This window comes from Microtus pennsylvanicus, chromosome 1 (genome assembly GCF_037038515.1).
Source record: "Microtus pennsylvanicus isolate mMicPen1 chromosome 1, mMicPen1.hap1, whole genome shotgun sequence".
NCBI classification, from domain to species: Eukaryota; Metazoa; Chordata; class Mammalia; order Rodentia; family Cricetidae; genus Microtus; species Microtus pennsylvanicus.
Window position 1 is genome coordinate 96,526,780 of NC_134579.1, and position 14,204 is coordinate 96,540,983.

The 14,204-nt window shown below is 54.8% G+C and overlaps 1 protein-coding gene across 3 annotated transcripts in view; it reads right to left on the minus strand.

Annotated features, from left to right (window-relative positions):
- Nucleotides 1-1,601: 1,601 nt before the first annotated feature.
- The window catches only part of Elfn1 (extracellular leucine rich repeat and fibronectin type III domain containing 1), a 66,133-nt gene continuing 53,530 nt past the window's right edge, over nt 1,602-14,204 (minus strand). For all 3 annotated transcript variants that reach the window (XM_075974580.1, XM_075974589.1, XM_075974581.1), the window contains exon 2: nt 1,602-5,335. In XM_075974580.1, coding sequence (XP_075830695.1) covers nt 2,575-5,064 — 2,490 coding nt within the window. In that variant the 5' untranslated portion in view covers nt 5,065-5,335 and the 3' untranslated portion in view covers nt 1,602-2,574. The remainder of the gene's footprint in view (nt 5,336-14,204) is intronic.

The window sequence follows — 14,204 nt, forward strand, 5'->3', positions numbered from 1 at the left end:
TAAATAGCTATTTTGTCTCCTTGGGGACAAGGAATGTGTTGAGCAGGCCTGATCACCTCTTTCTGTCCCATAACCAGAACAGTCATTGAGTGGCTATGGGTCCCTGGTAGGAATAGGCTCTTCTCTAGGCCTCCACCACCAGCTCTGGATTCTACATTCCCCTCTGGATGTGATCTCTGTCTCTGGACCACTGGTGGATCCTCCTTCGATGATCAGAAAGGTACAGCGCTGAGAAGGAGCTGAGCTGGTTGGTGCCTGTTAGGTTGGACAAGAAAGGACAGGATATGTAATATTTGAGGGGGATCCATTTAGAGGGTTTACTGGCAGGGTGCCCATCAAATGCAGCCTGGGTAGGAATCTAGCGTGGGCTCTGTGTGTAGCTCTGTGTTTCCCTCCAGGGACCCAGGAGGAGCCAGAACTTGATTCTGGGACTATGTGGTTCTAAGAAAAGTGCCTAAAGTTAGAGGAAAGAGATGAGCCTGTGTCCCTGGGAGTATGCAAGCAGAGGCTGCGTGCCCCTGGTCCCCAGCTTCCCCCACCCTCTCTGCCCTCATCTCCAGCTAGGCTGGAACCTAGGTGTATTCCCCACAGCTCATCAAATACCAAAGCCTGCTTCTTTCCATGACAGTGGCTCTGTATTCAAGTCCCCCAGCACCTTGAGTCCAGGATGTTGGTATCTTATTGGGTCTTTGTCAATAGTCCATACTAGGAGTTGTTTTCCCTGGGTGGAGGCCCTCGGTGACTAGGACCTTTAGGGGCATAAAGGGAAGATCCTCAAAATGGTTTGATTGGGAGCTTCCTGGCTGTTCAGGTAAATGAATGGCCTCAGGTTTCCATGGGTACAAAGAGACAGGATGTCCCTTCCCAACACAGCACTGAACCTCTCTGGAAGAGAACAGCATTGGGTGGGGGTGATCACAGGACCACTGGAGCTATTGGCATTGGGCTAGAGGGTGGCAGATGGATGGTTCTTGACAAGGGGTGACTATGGTTTCAATAACATGAAGTTCAGAGGCTAGCCTTGGACTGGGACTTCCACCTACCAGCTCCAGAAACTGAAGAACCTAGAAAGATCCACTGCTCATCCCCAGAGGATGGGCCCACTGAGAGAAGGTCACCTAAGACAGAGAGTGGGCAAGAGATGAGGGAGGGTTGGCAGGCAGGGCCGGCTGTGCGAAGATGAAAGCCGGCTTCAGGTTGCAGGATATAGAAGGGTCTCTCTCCATGTGGGTGGGGCTCTGGGTATGGAAGGACCCCTCCACAGACACACCCTCTGACCATCTCACCCTCACACCAACCCACCATCCCCACCAGCTCATAGGAGCCGCTGTTTATTCCAGGATGTCTCTAACCCTCATCCATTAGGTCTGCACATGGGGCCCAGGTGTAGCCACAACCCTGCTGGACCTCCTTCTGCCTCTTATTCCCAACCCATCCACACTGGTTCCCACCCTCATTAAGACTGGACTCTTCCTTGCTCAGTGTGAGTCACACTAATTTACCCCCGGGGCTCCCACTGAACCCATCAAAGTCACTACCCACAATCACCTAAATGGGGCCCTGAACCCCCATCCCCAGTAAAAACCCACAGAACACATGTATTTGAATTTTTTCCTTTGCAGATTTTTTTTAGTAGACATAGTCTTTTTTTTCTCTCTCATTTTACAGCAAACTTTGCAAATATAGATTCTTTTTCTGTACAATAGAACAGCTACAGTGTACAATGAAGATGGGGACAGGGTTGGGGGGACACACCTGCTTCACAATGCTTCCCAGCCTGCACCCCTCTTGCCACCCCATTCTGTCCCTAGGCACAGTCTCCATCTCCCCCCTGGAGTCTCACAGCCTCAAGATGCTGCCAAAGTCAGGCGGCCCATCTGCCTCAGCTCCACCCCCCCTGCACAGACTGGGATGTCATATTTAGGGGGTGCCATGAAGCCGGCACACTTGGTCACCCCCCCACGATAGGTGATTTAGGTTTTTTTTTAAGAATTTCACTTTTATATATATATTTTTTAAAAAGGAAGGAAAGAGGAAAGAGAGAAGGAAGAGAGAAAAGGAAGAAAAGACTCAGAACAGGAAAAAGATGGAAAAAATTCCCCTCCCCCGCCCCCACCCATAAGACACAGTTTTCCGAAGTCCCGTGTGTGCGTGTGTATGCATGTGCATGTGTGTGTGTGCATGCGTGTGTATGTATATGTGTATTTGTGAATGTTTGCATGCGTGTGGTGAGTGTGTGTGTGCATGTGTGTGTGAGTGTGTGTGTGCGTGTGTGTGTGTGTGTGTGTGTGTGTGTGGCTTGCTTGCTTGCACCAGGCAGCAGGCACAGTACAGTTTACATGAAAGTTAGTATATCTATTGTTGTGGCCACCTGCGGCCTCCTCAAGCTGTCCCTGCAGGCCAGGCGCTGAGCCCAGCAGCCCCTTGTTGTGCACTTATGTTGGGCTTAGTGTTGAGTCTCAGTCAGGGATAGCTGCTGCGGATGGTCTATCCTTTTTGGTCCACTGAGCATCACGAGTTTCGGAGAGGACAGGGCCGGGTTGCCTTGGGCCCTGCTGAGGGATGGAGGGAGATTCAGGACTTGTGCTGGGCGGACACGCCTTTCCAGTAGTCTAGGATGTCATGCAGGTCCTCATCTTTGGCAAACTGGACCTTCTTGCGCAGGGCGTGGCCAGCCGCCATGAATTCCGCATCATCCTTGTGCCTCCTACGGCTCAGTCTGAGGCGCTCCCAGATGCTCGGGGACGCCCTGCAGGTATACTCGGGGCTGGATGAATAGCTCAGGTTGTGGTACTGCGGGGACAGCTGCGAGTAGACGAGGTCTCGGGGTCGTGGCCGTGTCAGAGGCTCCAGGATGGATGCCTTGCGGCCTCCGAGCCCTTCATGAGTGGGCGGAGGTGGCGGTGGAGCAGGTGGCTCAGCAGGGTGGGAGCCGGGGTACGAGTGCCGATGCTCGCCATACTGGCGACTCTTGTCGGCCTCGGCCCGCAGCACAGTGGCTGCGGGTGTCACAGTGAGGATGGTCTCGGGCACAGGTGAGCTTTTTTCAATGTACTTGGTCTCAGTGGCTGGGGCCTTGTGTGTGCCGGTGGCCTCAGCCCGGAAGGTGCGAGGGCTACGCGCAGAACCGCTGGATGAACTGCTGGCCCTGGGGGGGCCGGGTGCAGCCTCCACGCTGTGGTGCCGCTGCAGGCCACCGTGGCCAAAGGCATCTTTGTAGACAGGGGACAGGAAGCTGTGCTTGCTAGCCAGAGGCTCGGACAGCAGTACCAGAGGCGGCTCAGCCACGGACACGGCCCCCGATTTGGCGCCCTGGAAGGACGTGGACTCAGACTTGAGAGCGTCGATGCAATTGTTAATGATCTGGTTGACCCTGTCCACCTCCTTGGCAATGGTGGAGATTTCCGCCACTGAGCTCTGGTTTTCTGTGCCAGGCCGGCTCAGCTCACAGCTCCTGCGTTCTGGCGGCTCCCCTGTGCGTACTTCAATGTAGTTCCCCTTGGTGGCTTTGGGGGTCTCACTACTCTCCACTAGCTTGTACTGCTCCACGTCACTGGTGGTGGCTGGCAGGTAGGGTATTCGAGACACAGCCTCAGAGCCAAGCAGCGGGCCCTGGGTCAGCGGGGCTAGCCCAGGTGCCTCAATCTCAGGCCCATACTTCAGCTCGATGATGGTCTTTTTCAGGCTGCCAGCTGCCGCCGCCACCGCCTTCTTATGTTTCTCCTCCTGTCGCCTCCGCTTGCGCAGGCAGTAGTAAACAGCGCCCAGAACCAGCACCATGCCGAAGAGGCAGCCGAGGATGGTCATGATGTAGTGAGTGGCTGTGGAGGGGCTGGGCACGGGGCCAGGGGGGCTGGGCGGCTTGGGCAGGCAGATGGTAAGGCAGGTGTGGTTGTGATGGGTGCCGGAGCTGGTGGAGACCACGCAGTATGTGTAGTTGGTGAGGGTGTAGAGATTGGTCAGGCGAATCTCCTCCTGAGGCTGGGTCAGCTTGGACACGGTGAACGATTTGCTGTTGTTGTAGTGCTCCAGTGTGTACATGCGGTTGAACGGGCTCGGCAACTGCACCATGATGGTGGCCGAGTTTTGGGTCAGTTGCTTGACCTTCATGGAGGGACGAGCCTCCATCTGAGTGGCCAGAGTCGTCAGGACCACCAGTGGCGTGGTGCCGTCACCAGAGAAGCACTCGTCATCGGGACAGGGCACATCGCTGGGCTCCGGGGGAGGTGGCGGTGGTGAATGTCCCGGCTGTGATCGGCCTGGCGCCGGGCGAGGTGGGCCGAGCACCTCAGCTGTGTAGGAGTCCTCGGTGCACACAGACTGCAGTTTGCTGAGGATGCTACGCTGGTGGCCATGGCGGCCCTGGCCCAGCAGGAAGTAGCCGGCGTAGACAGGAGGCGACTCACACTGTACCCGGTCATGGGTCTGTGTGGCATTGGTGAAGGCGGCCAGCCAACGCAGGAAGCCCAGCAGCTCACAAGAGCAGTAGAAAGGGTTACTGTAAATTTCGCACACCGAGAGCTTGGCCAGGCCCGCGAAGGTGCCGCTGCCCAGCTGCTGGATGCGGTTCATGGAGAGGTCTATGTTCATGATGTTGGGACACTCCCAGAAGGCGCTAGCCATGACCACCTCAATGAGGTTGGCCTGCAGGTACAGGTACTCGAGTTTGCTCAGTCCCCGCAGCATGCCCTCCGTAAGGTTGCGCAGCCGGTTGTATCCCAGCTGCAGCACCTGGAGGTTGAACTGGCCGGAGAAGGCCCCATCCTCGATGTAACCGATCTCATTCTTGGTGAGGTTGAGGTATGTGAGGTTCCCAAAGCGGCTCAGGGAGGCATAGTGCACGCTGCGGATACGGTTCTCATTGAGCCGCAAATCCACGATGGTGTTGTTGATCTGTTGGGGGATGGCCTCATAGGGCGGTTGGTTCTGGCTGCAGATGGCCAGCCACACAAAGCCCTTATCACCCTCGATCAGCCAGCAGTCGCCTTGGGCTAGCCCACCTGCGTGCAGTAACGTGGCAGCCGCCACAAGCACCCAGGGTGCGCCCCACCCATGCCCAGCCATCTCGGGACACTCTGCCTGTGGGGACAGGGTGGAGGGCTGGGCAGTGCCCCGCCCCCCGCGGGGACTTAGAGGTGGAATAGGTTACTGCCTGCACTGTCAGAGATGTCCTGTCCCAAGCTGCATGGCGCAAGTCCTGGGAGGGAGGATCGCTCCCTCACTGCCCACTGCCTCGCGCCGTCCTCCCCGATCCTGAGGTGACCACGGCCTGCTTTCCCATGGGCCTGTGTGTCCTGGTGGCTTCTCTCGGCTCCTGTGACTGAAGTACTCTCTGCTGCAAGACAAGAGAAAAGAGAGTAAGTCACACACACACGCACACACACAAAACCCTCATGTCCAAGGTCACTGGGTGACTGAAGAATTCAGCCAAGCCATCCACCCATGTCACCAAGGCAAACATATGCAAGGTGGACAAGATGTCCCCAGGGTGACCAGCTCAGAGGTATCTTGAGGGACGATACAGTTCACTGGGCATAACCTCAAGTCCGCAGGGTAACAGCCTAGAGAAAGGACTCAGAGTTCATCAGGCCATGAGTGGCAGGGCTGGCTGAGGCAAGACATCCATCTCATTGACTCATTGGCACTGTGCCTGCCACCTGGATGGAGTTCTTGGATGTCACTTCTCCCCAAGAAGGGCCAGTCACAGCACCTTCAGAGCCGCCTGCAGGGGGTGCCGAACACCCAGCCAATGTCCCCAGCCTGAGGCGGATCAGTTCTCCTTCTGCCCTCTAGGAGGCAGCAGAGTGGTCCAGCACACCCAGGGCTCATCACTAGTAGAGCTCCGAGTGACCGCCCCCACCACATGACCGGGCAAGCCACCCCTTCTAGGCCTCAGTTTCTCCAAGCGAACCAGCTGGCTGATCTCTGAGGACAGCTACCCACAGAGCACCCAGGACTTGAAGCTGTCCCCCTCGTGGCAATCAAGGAGGGGCAGCCCACTTTGCAAAGAAGTCCTCCTGGGATTGAGGGAGACTGAGATGGCTCAGCAAACCAGGGTGATGACTGCCAAGCCTGACGACCTGAGTTCAATCCCCAGGACCCACATGGTGGAAGGAGAGATTCAACTCCCGCAAATTGCACCCCCATACACACAATTAATAAAGAAATATAAAACAACCTCCTTAATTAAAAGAAAAGTCCTCTCCAGCTTAACAATGGCATCCTCCACTTCCCCAGACCAGGCCCACCTTCCTCCATCTCCCACCCCAAGTTTCATACAAGCAGCCTCCTCTACCCCATGCCCCCCCAGCTATGCCCCCCAGGACCAGGACTATGCCTCCCCCCAATCCCCAAAGACCAAAGTGCATGAGAACAGAACTGTGGGGTGATGGGAGGATGCCTTATGGGGCAACTGGAGTCCTTTATCCTCTGGCCCCCTTCTGCCCACTTGCAGGATGGAGAAATGGGTATTCGCTTGTTAATACAGGGATTTACAGCTGCCTTTGTCACCGCTCAGTGGCCTGGCCAGCAGCCAGCTGAGTGTATTTCACCAATATTGACAGCGGCAACTAGGCTGCACCGAGGCGACTAAAATGAGGATGAATATATATATATATATATATATATATATATATATATATATATATTTCTTTCCTCTTTGCAAACTTCATAAATGGGACCTGGCTCCCAAGAGAATCCATTTCTAATGGAGAAAGGTGAACAGAATTCTAGACTGGAAATCCAGAGGAACCCAGACCCTGCCTTGCGGTTCAGCAGCCTGGTTTCTGCTTAGACCTTGTGCACTGGAGCTGGTGAGCAGACATAGAGCCTTGGGGTGGCATGATCCTTAGCCAGAAGGGCCTGGGAATTCCCTTGGGCTCCTCATCCGATGTCAAGTTCACAGTGGTGGCACAACGTATCCACCATGCCTCGGAGCCTGACAACCACCGGAGAGCTCAAGCCAGAGAAAGGCCAGTGGAGTTGGTTGTGAGGACACGGACCCCGGTGGGAAGAGCCTTTCTCTCCTGGCCTCCAGGAGGGGTAGTGCCTGGCGAGAGATCTTAATCAGCTGTAATCTCTTGCTCAAAATAACTGAAAGTCGAGTTAAGCAGGATTACAGGCCCAAAGAGGCGCCGTGGTGTCTCCTGCGGTCTGTCGGCCTCCTACGCACACAGCTGCAGGTGTGTGCATGGGCATTTGCACTCCTGTGTCGTCCTAGGCATGGGTTTGCACGCACATGCTCACCTAGACACATGGGACAGGCTGTGTGGGGACCCCAAGGTGCTCTTTTGTCCCCCCCTTACCTTGTTCGTACTCTGACTCACAGTGTGGGCAACAGTCCCTACTCCGTCTCACCATGGCAGTGGGCACGCTGAGTTCAAGGGCCCCTGACTCCAGCCATGTAGTCCTTGTTTCCTCCCCACCCCCAGCCTTCTGCCATCCCACACCTAGGTTTGTCAACAATGCAGGGATCTTCAGTACCTGCCAGGGTAGGAACCCATGACTGTCCCCTCTATCATGGCCAGCGGTGCCTCAAGCATGGAAAGACAGACCCACTTCTCACATAGCCTCTGCCTCACAGGGAACCCTACAACCTCAGCCTTGTGGGTCCCCAAATTCTCCTTCCATACTTAGCTTTTTTTTTTTTTTTTTTGGTTTTTCGAGACAGGGTTTCTCTGTGGTTTTGGAGCCTGTCCTGGAACTAGCTCTTGTAGATCAGGCTAGTCTCGAACTCACAGAGATCCGCCTGTCTCTGCCTCCCGAGTGCTGGGATTAAAGGCATGCGCCACCACCGCCCGGCTCATACTTAGCTTTTCAGATAGAGGAAACTGAGGTCCAAAAAGTAAGATCCATCCTGGGTCGCACAGTGAATTGGCCCATGCCTCTTCCCGTCTAGGTCAATGTCCAGAGTCACAGGCACAGAATTAGGTGGAAGCCAGGGCAGATGCCATGGGTCTGGTCCCAGAGTACTGAGGCCATGGAGCCACTCCGGGGAGTAGTTATCAAGGGAACAGGTCAAATCGCCTTGGTGGGTATTGGTATTGATGGCCCAGGATGGTGTCCTACCTCCAACCCGAGCTCTCCCACCAACCTTTCCCTCATTCCATAATTCACTCACTCCCCTGGTCCTCACCTCACCCTGCAATCCCTTCTCATCCCCTCATTTCTCCTCTCACTCTGTGCTTAGTAACTCACTCATCAACCCACAGACCCCAGGGTGGAAGGCAGTGTCTAGACCCTGCAAGAGGGAGTTGCATCCCGGCACCAGGCCCAGCCCCCCATCTAGAACACACGTCCTTAAGTGGGCCACATTCTGTGTCAGGGGTCCCCCGTCCACGTGTGGATACCCAGTGTCAGAAGTGCAGCCAATCCTTACAGAATTTTCCACGGTAATAAGCAACACACTCAATCTGCCTCCTTCTTTGTTCACCTCTGCCTGCCCTCCACAGTAAACTTCCTCACTATGGGACCCATGTTTCCCTCTGCCTTAGGACTGTATCTTTTTCCAGCTGTTTCCACCCTAGATCTAAGAGAGTGATGCCTCCCATCACTGTCACAGTGACCTCTGGGCCACCAGTCCCTGGCTTCTTGTCTTGCTCACACCATGGTATTTTTTTTTTTTTTTTTTTGGTTTTTTGAGACAGGGTTTCTCTGTGGTTTTGGAGCCTGTCCTGGAACTTGCTCTTGTACACCAGGCTGGTCTCGAACTCACAGAGATCCGCCTGCCTCTGCTCCCAAGTGCTGGGATTAAAGGCATGTACCACCACCGCCCACACCATGGTATTCTTTCCTGTCCCTGAAGTTGGGTTCTCAAGTGGCCCTGTGGCTGAACCTCAGCTGGACTGCCCAATGCTATCCCCTGACATCTCCACTTGGCTGAACCCCAGTGGGTCTCCACAGCCCTGACATTTCCTAGTTTGTAGATGAGGTGTGCAGATACCTGTGCCAACCAGTGGCTCTCAGGCCTAGTTTGGAGGATAGATTCTGCTTACAATGAGCAGGGACAAAACCCGGGTGCTGGCTCAGCTCACCGGGACCAGTTGACAGCTCTGACCCCTGAGATACCAGAGGGAGAAGCCTTGCACCATGGGAGGCTTTGAAGCCATGCTGGGAGCTGAGGGTCAGACCACCTGGCCCGCATGGAGATGGCAGAGGTGCCGAGGGTGTCAACTAGTCACTCAAAGAGATGCCACAGGGGGAGATGGCTCACCATATGAGCATGAAGATCTGGATCCAGATCCCCTTAACTCATATAAAAAGCTAAGTGTTATAGCCACAGTGCTGGGGAGGGGGCGGCAGGGTTCAGAGGCCAGACAGCCTCAGTGAGCTCCAGGCCAAGGTTACCCTGTCTCAAAAAAAAAAGTGAATGGTACCTGAGGTTGACCTTTGACCTTCATGTGTTGGTACATATGCATGTGCTTACATGCACACATATACATCAGCACTCACGTGAACACACCCAGAAGGAAGGGAGGGAGGGAGGGAGGAAAGGAGGGAGGAAAGACCTATCACAGGCCAAAGAAGCATTCAAAGAGACCTAGGAATGAACAGAGTGGTTTTAGTGGTTTTCCTAATGGGCTTTCATTAGTCAGCTGATTTGTACACTAAAAGGACTGGGCAACAAGACGACTTCCTGTCCCACCCTGCTCTGTGCAATGCTCTCCCCCACAGCAGGGGGATGCTAGGCGTGGCATTTAAGAACAGCAAAGCCCCCTCAAAGGACCATACACAGAGGGATACACAGTCTGGCAGGAGAGAGGAGAGCTGGACAGTCTGGCAGTTGGGCCACAGGCTGGGTGGGCAGGGCATCAGACAGACGGTCTTAGTGGCTGGGTAGGAGTCCATCAGGCAGGCAGGCAGGAGGAGGTGAGGGTGCACGGTCATGTGATCAGAGCTATTCCTCCCCAGGGGCTGGGAGGGTGTCCCAGGACAGAGGGGAGTAGGCAGTGCCAGGCTATAGTGGCTGGCTGTTGGGGCAAGGTGTGGGGGGGAGGTCCAAGTGACAAGGGAGGGGCCGGACTTGTTCCCATCCACTTCTTCCTCTCTCTGCTTCCCACTTCTCTCTTCTTAGAATAGGTGGCCAGAGGCCAGAGGATCTGAGGCTGGGGAATCAAGCCTGCGCTGCCCAGGCCCTCCATGTTCAACTTCAGGCCTCAGTTTCCCCACCTGAGATTCATTAGGTATCTGCAGGGACTCTTCCTAAAGTAAGAGGGCCAGGGCCTCGTGTCTGGGGATGACTCTTTGTACATACACACACACATACACACCGTGGGTGCTCACGGAGGACTTCTGTAGCCCAGGGCACCCCGGGGACAATAGACTTGCCTTGTCATTCCAACCCCGCGGCCCTTCCCTGGTGATGAAGTAGCGCGTGGCATTCTCGGCTTTTAAACTTCTTATAGTCAGATTTACATAATCATGGCGGCCGAGTGGGACTGATCACATGTGTCTAAAAATACGGCTCTGTTCTCGATCATAGAGCAGGAAGAGTCGCCGGGGCAGAGCTGGAGCTGAGCCAAGGCTTCTGCTGACGAAGTGGACTTCCCTTCCCCTCCTGCACCCCCCAGGGGCAGCACAGGCTGAGGGCCAGGGCGGGACACAGAGAGATGGGTAGAGAGCTATCGATCGGTAACTTTTCACCGTTCCAATGTTTTGCCAATAGATCATGTTTACTGCTAACGCCCGCTTGCCCGCCGCTGCCGCAGGGCTCCAGCCAGAACTGTCCAGTGCTCTGCGGCAGAGCCTGCCGGGCTATGATGGGCAGGCCTGGGTGGCTGAGGCTGCATGGACCCGGCCTGGCCAAGAGCACACCGGGGCCAGCCTGTTCTCTTGCTGCTGAGTTCAGGTTGGGTGCTAAGGTTGGTTTGGCCAAGCGCTGGCTGGGTGACCTTGGGAAAGTTACTGACCCTCTCTGAGCTTCATTTGTCTTCCTACTCCGTCAAGTAGAGATGAGCTTGGCTCTGCCTCCTAGGTTGACGGTACAGAAGCATGCTTCTGGCTATTTAAAGTTTCTAGAACTTTGTACGGGTTGTCCTCTTTGTTCTAGACCCTCCTTGATCTAAAGAGACAGAAGAGAGATTTTGTAAAACAGCCTGGGTGGACAGAGCATGGGTGTACCCCTGGCTCCACACAGGAAAGGCCTCAGGGACCCCCATCAGCTTTCAGGGTTTTCTCATCACCCACTAAGGTTGTCTGGATCCTACCTGCTCTCCCAGTACACACACCCCTGCCCCCCGTTCAAGCTCAGCATGACCAGGACTGCAGGATGGCTGAATCAGCAGCCTGGCTCCTTGGGAACTGGCCACAGGGTCAGGCCTGGGATGCCCTGGACCTTGGCTGGACCTGACTTTGTCCTCCAGCTGGCCAGAGAAATGGAGGCTAGAGAATACCCTTGTCCACACCACACCCCTCCCTGTGAGAACTCAGAGGTCACCAAGGAGGGCTGAAGGGACAGGGAGACTGTCCAACACCAGATGACCTTGTAGAAGAACACTGGGGTCTCGATCCATCTACTCAGAGACGAAAACACTCTGCAAGCACGCGGCCAGAACAACTACACACACACACACACACACACACACACACACATCTACATTAACTGAGCATCTACTAGATACCAAAGCCATCATCAGTGATGACCTCAGCATGTGGAACAAGGAAGAGGGGAAAGAGGGAGAGAAAGAGAAAGAGAAAGAGGGGGGCTCAGAGAGAGAAAGTTAGCCAGGAAACAGAGACTAGCAAGAGAATTCAGCAGGCAGTTTGAAGATGAACAGTCTCCTGATTCACTCCAGAGTTCCAGAGGGAACCGTGGAGCTGGAGCCAGATACACAAAGCATCCAGCCTCCCCCGCGAGGCTGGGGCCCAGAGATGCAGGAGGGGGGAGGGTCTGGTCTGAGGTTTCCTTCCCAACCAGAGCTGGGGCCCCCAGATCACTCCCTGTGGCCCTCCCCCCTCCCTCGCTGCTCCAGGCTGCTCTGAAGTTAATTAGGGACCCAAACACTTAATGGTCTCTTAAGCTTCCACCGGGCATCTTTTTAAATTAAAAAAGATGATGTATTGCACCATTGGAGGGAGAAATCAGTCCGCAAAGGCTCCCCGCTCAGGCGCTGGCAGGCATCTTTGGAGGAGGATGCCAGGCTGGTCCCTGAAGATGATAGACAATGTGTGACCCTCTCCAGGAACTCTGCCACACTCCCCATCATCAGACAGAGAGCCTCGTTTAAAGGCAAGCATGGGTCTGGGTGTCCCATCACACCCCATAACTCCGGCAGCCAGGAGGTTCTATCTTTAGTCTGACCTGAATCTCTCTGGTTGTTTTGAGGTCTGCTGTTCTCATCCTACAACTATGCTGACCTCCAAGAGCCCCCGAGTTCCAGAAAGCCCCTTTCTAATTCTCCTGACCTCGGGGACTCTGACACTATTTGGGGGTTTGATATCGGCCTGGTGGGAAAGCAAGGAGCTATGGTAGAAAACTGGCTGGCTCCCCAGGGGACAACATAGGCCAGATCTCACTGGGTACAGACACAGTGACCAACCGCAAACTACTCACGGGGTCAGGCCAACCCTCACGACACCGGCACCTTGGCTGTCGGATCTGTACTCATTTTCCATTGTACTAAAGATTTGGCGGGGGAGCGGGCACCATTTTTGAGTTGAGGTTGTAAATGAGCCACCAGCCCTCAGATTTTACAATTACCTGGGAGCTAGCACATCAACGGGCAAGGTGTGTCTGTGTGAGCTCGAGGGCCTGGGTTCGATCCTGGGTCCCACGTCAAAGCCAGGTCTCATGGTGCATGCCTGCAATCCAGTGCTGCGTGGAGAGGGGAGAGGTGGAGATGGAGGATCCACGGGGCTCGCTGGCCAAGTGGTCCAGCTGAATCAGAGAGCATCAGGTTCATGAGAGACCCTGTCTCAAATATAATGTGGGGTGACTGAGGAAGACAGCGGATGTGGACCTCTGCACACAGTCAGAACCGCCCCCCCACACACACACACAATGAGTGAGCAATTGGTCCTTCAATGTTACATTAATTAGGGAAATTAGGAAAAGCACAAAATCTCTTCTGAGGGTATTGGCGTTGAGACACGTGTGACTGGAACCAGTGTGTGTCTGGGCCTCCACGGGCCCCTCTGTGGGACACACCTCCACCAGATATGAGTCTATGACCTCCTGACAGAGTGAGAGGGCAGGAAGGGAAAGGGCACACACCACTCACTCATACCCGTGGCTGCCCACACTCCATTTGTCCACGCTGTAAGTTCTGAGGAAGTGAATGGAATAGAGGCTTTCCTCCTCCCTGGGGCTCGACCTGCTTCTAGACTGTGGAACAGAGTCTACTACTGCCATCACCAGCATGCCCTGTCCCCTAGGAAGCTCCCATAGTCACCAGTCATCTCCCAGAGGCCATACCATGTCCACCCCAACAGGCGCCAGGGAATGATGGTCAGCCACCAAGGAGGCTCTTCTAGACAGGTGTGGCTCGAAACTGTCATCCCCAGCTCCCAGGAGGCTGAAACGGGAGGTTCATTGTCACCAGATCCTTGGGTTTGAGACTCCTGCCCTGACTCCCACAGTTCTGCAGAGTGGGGACAGTGGCTCGCCCTCAGAGAGAACACCACCTTACATTTGTGTGAGTTGACGTCTCGTATTTAATGTTCACGCCACATGGGATGTTTCCTCTGCGTAGAAAAAGGATGGGAATTGAGTCCATCCCCCTCCTAAGTAGCAGCAAATGGTCTTGACAAGATGTATTGATTAATCTATTTCTTCTGGTTGATTTCTGATTCTCCGATCTCGCCCTCTCTTCCTCCCTCCACAGCTCTGCACGGCTTTCAAGTGCCCTCCAGGACCTCTCTCTGGCATCATAAATGAGCCCACCAGGGTTGGGGAGATGGCTTAGTCAGCACAGGGCTCACTGTGCAAAGAGCAAGAGGCCTGGATTCTACCCCAGAACCCACATGAAATGCCAGGTCTGGTAGCCCTTGCTTGTGATCCCTGAGCCAAGGAGGCAAAGCCAAGGCGATCCCTGGGGCTGGATGGTCAGTCAGCCTTACCTACTTGGTGAGCTCCAGGACAGCGAGAGATCCTGTCTCAAAAAAACAAGGTGGATGGTACTCTAAGAATAACACCTGCGGGTGGCCTCTGGGCTACACACATGCTACCAACACCACACACACACACACACACACACATACACACACAG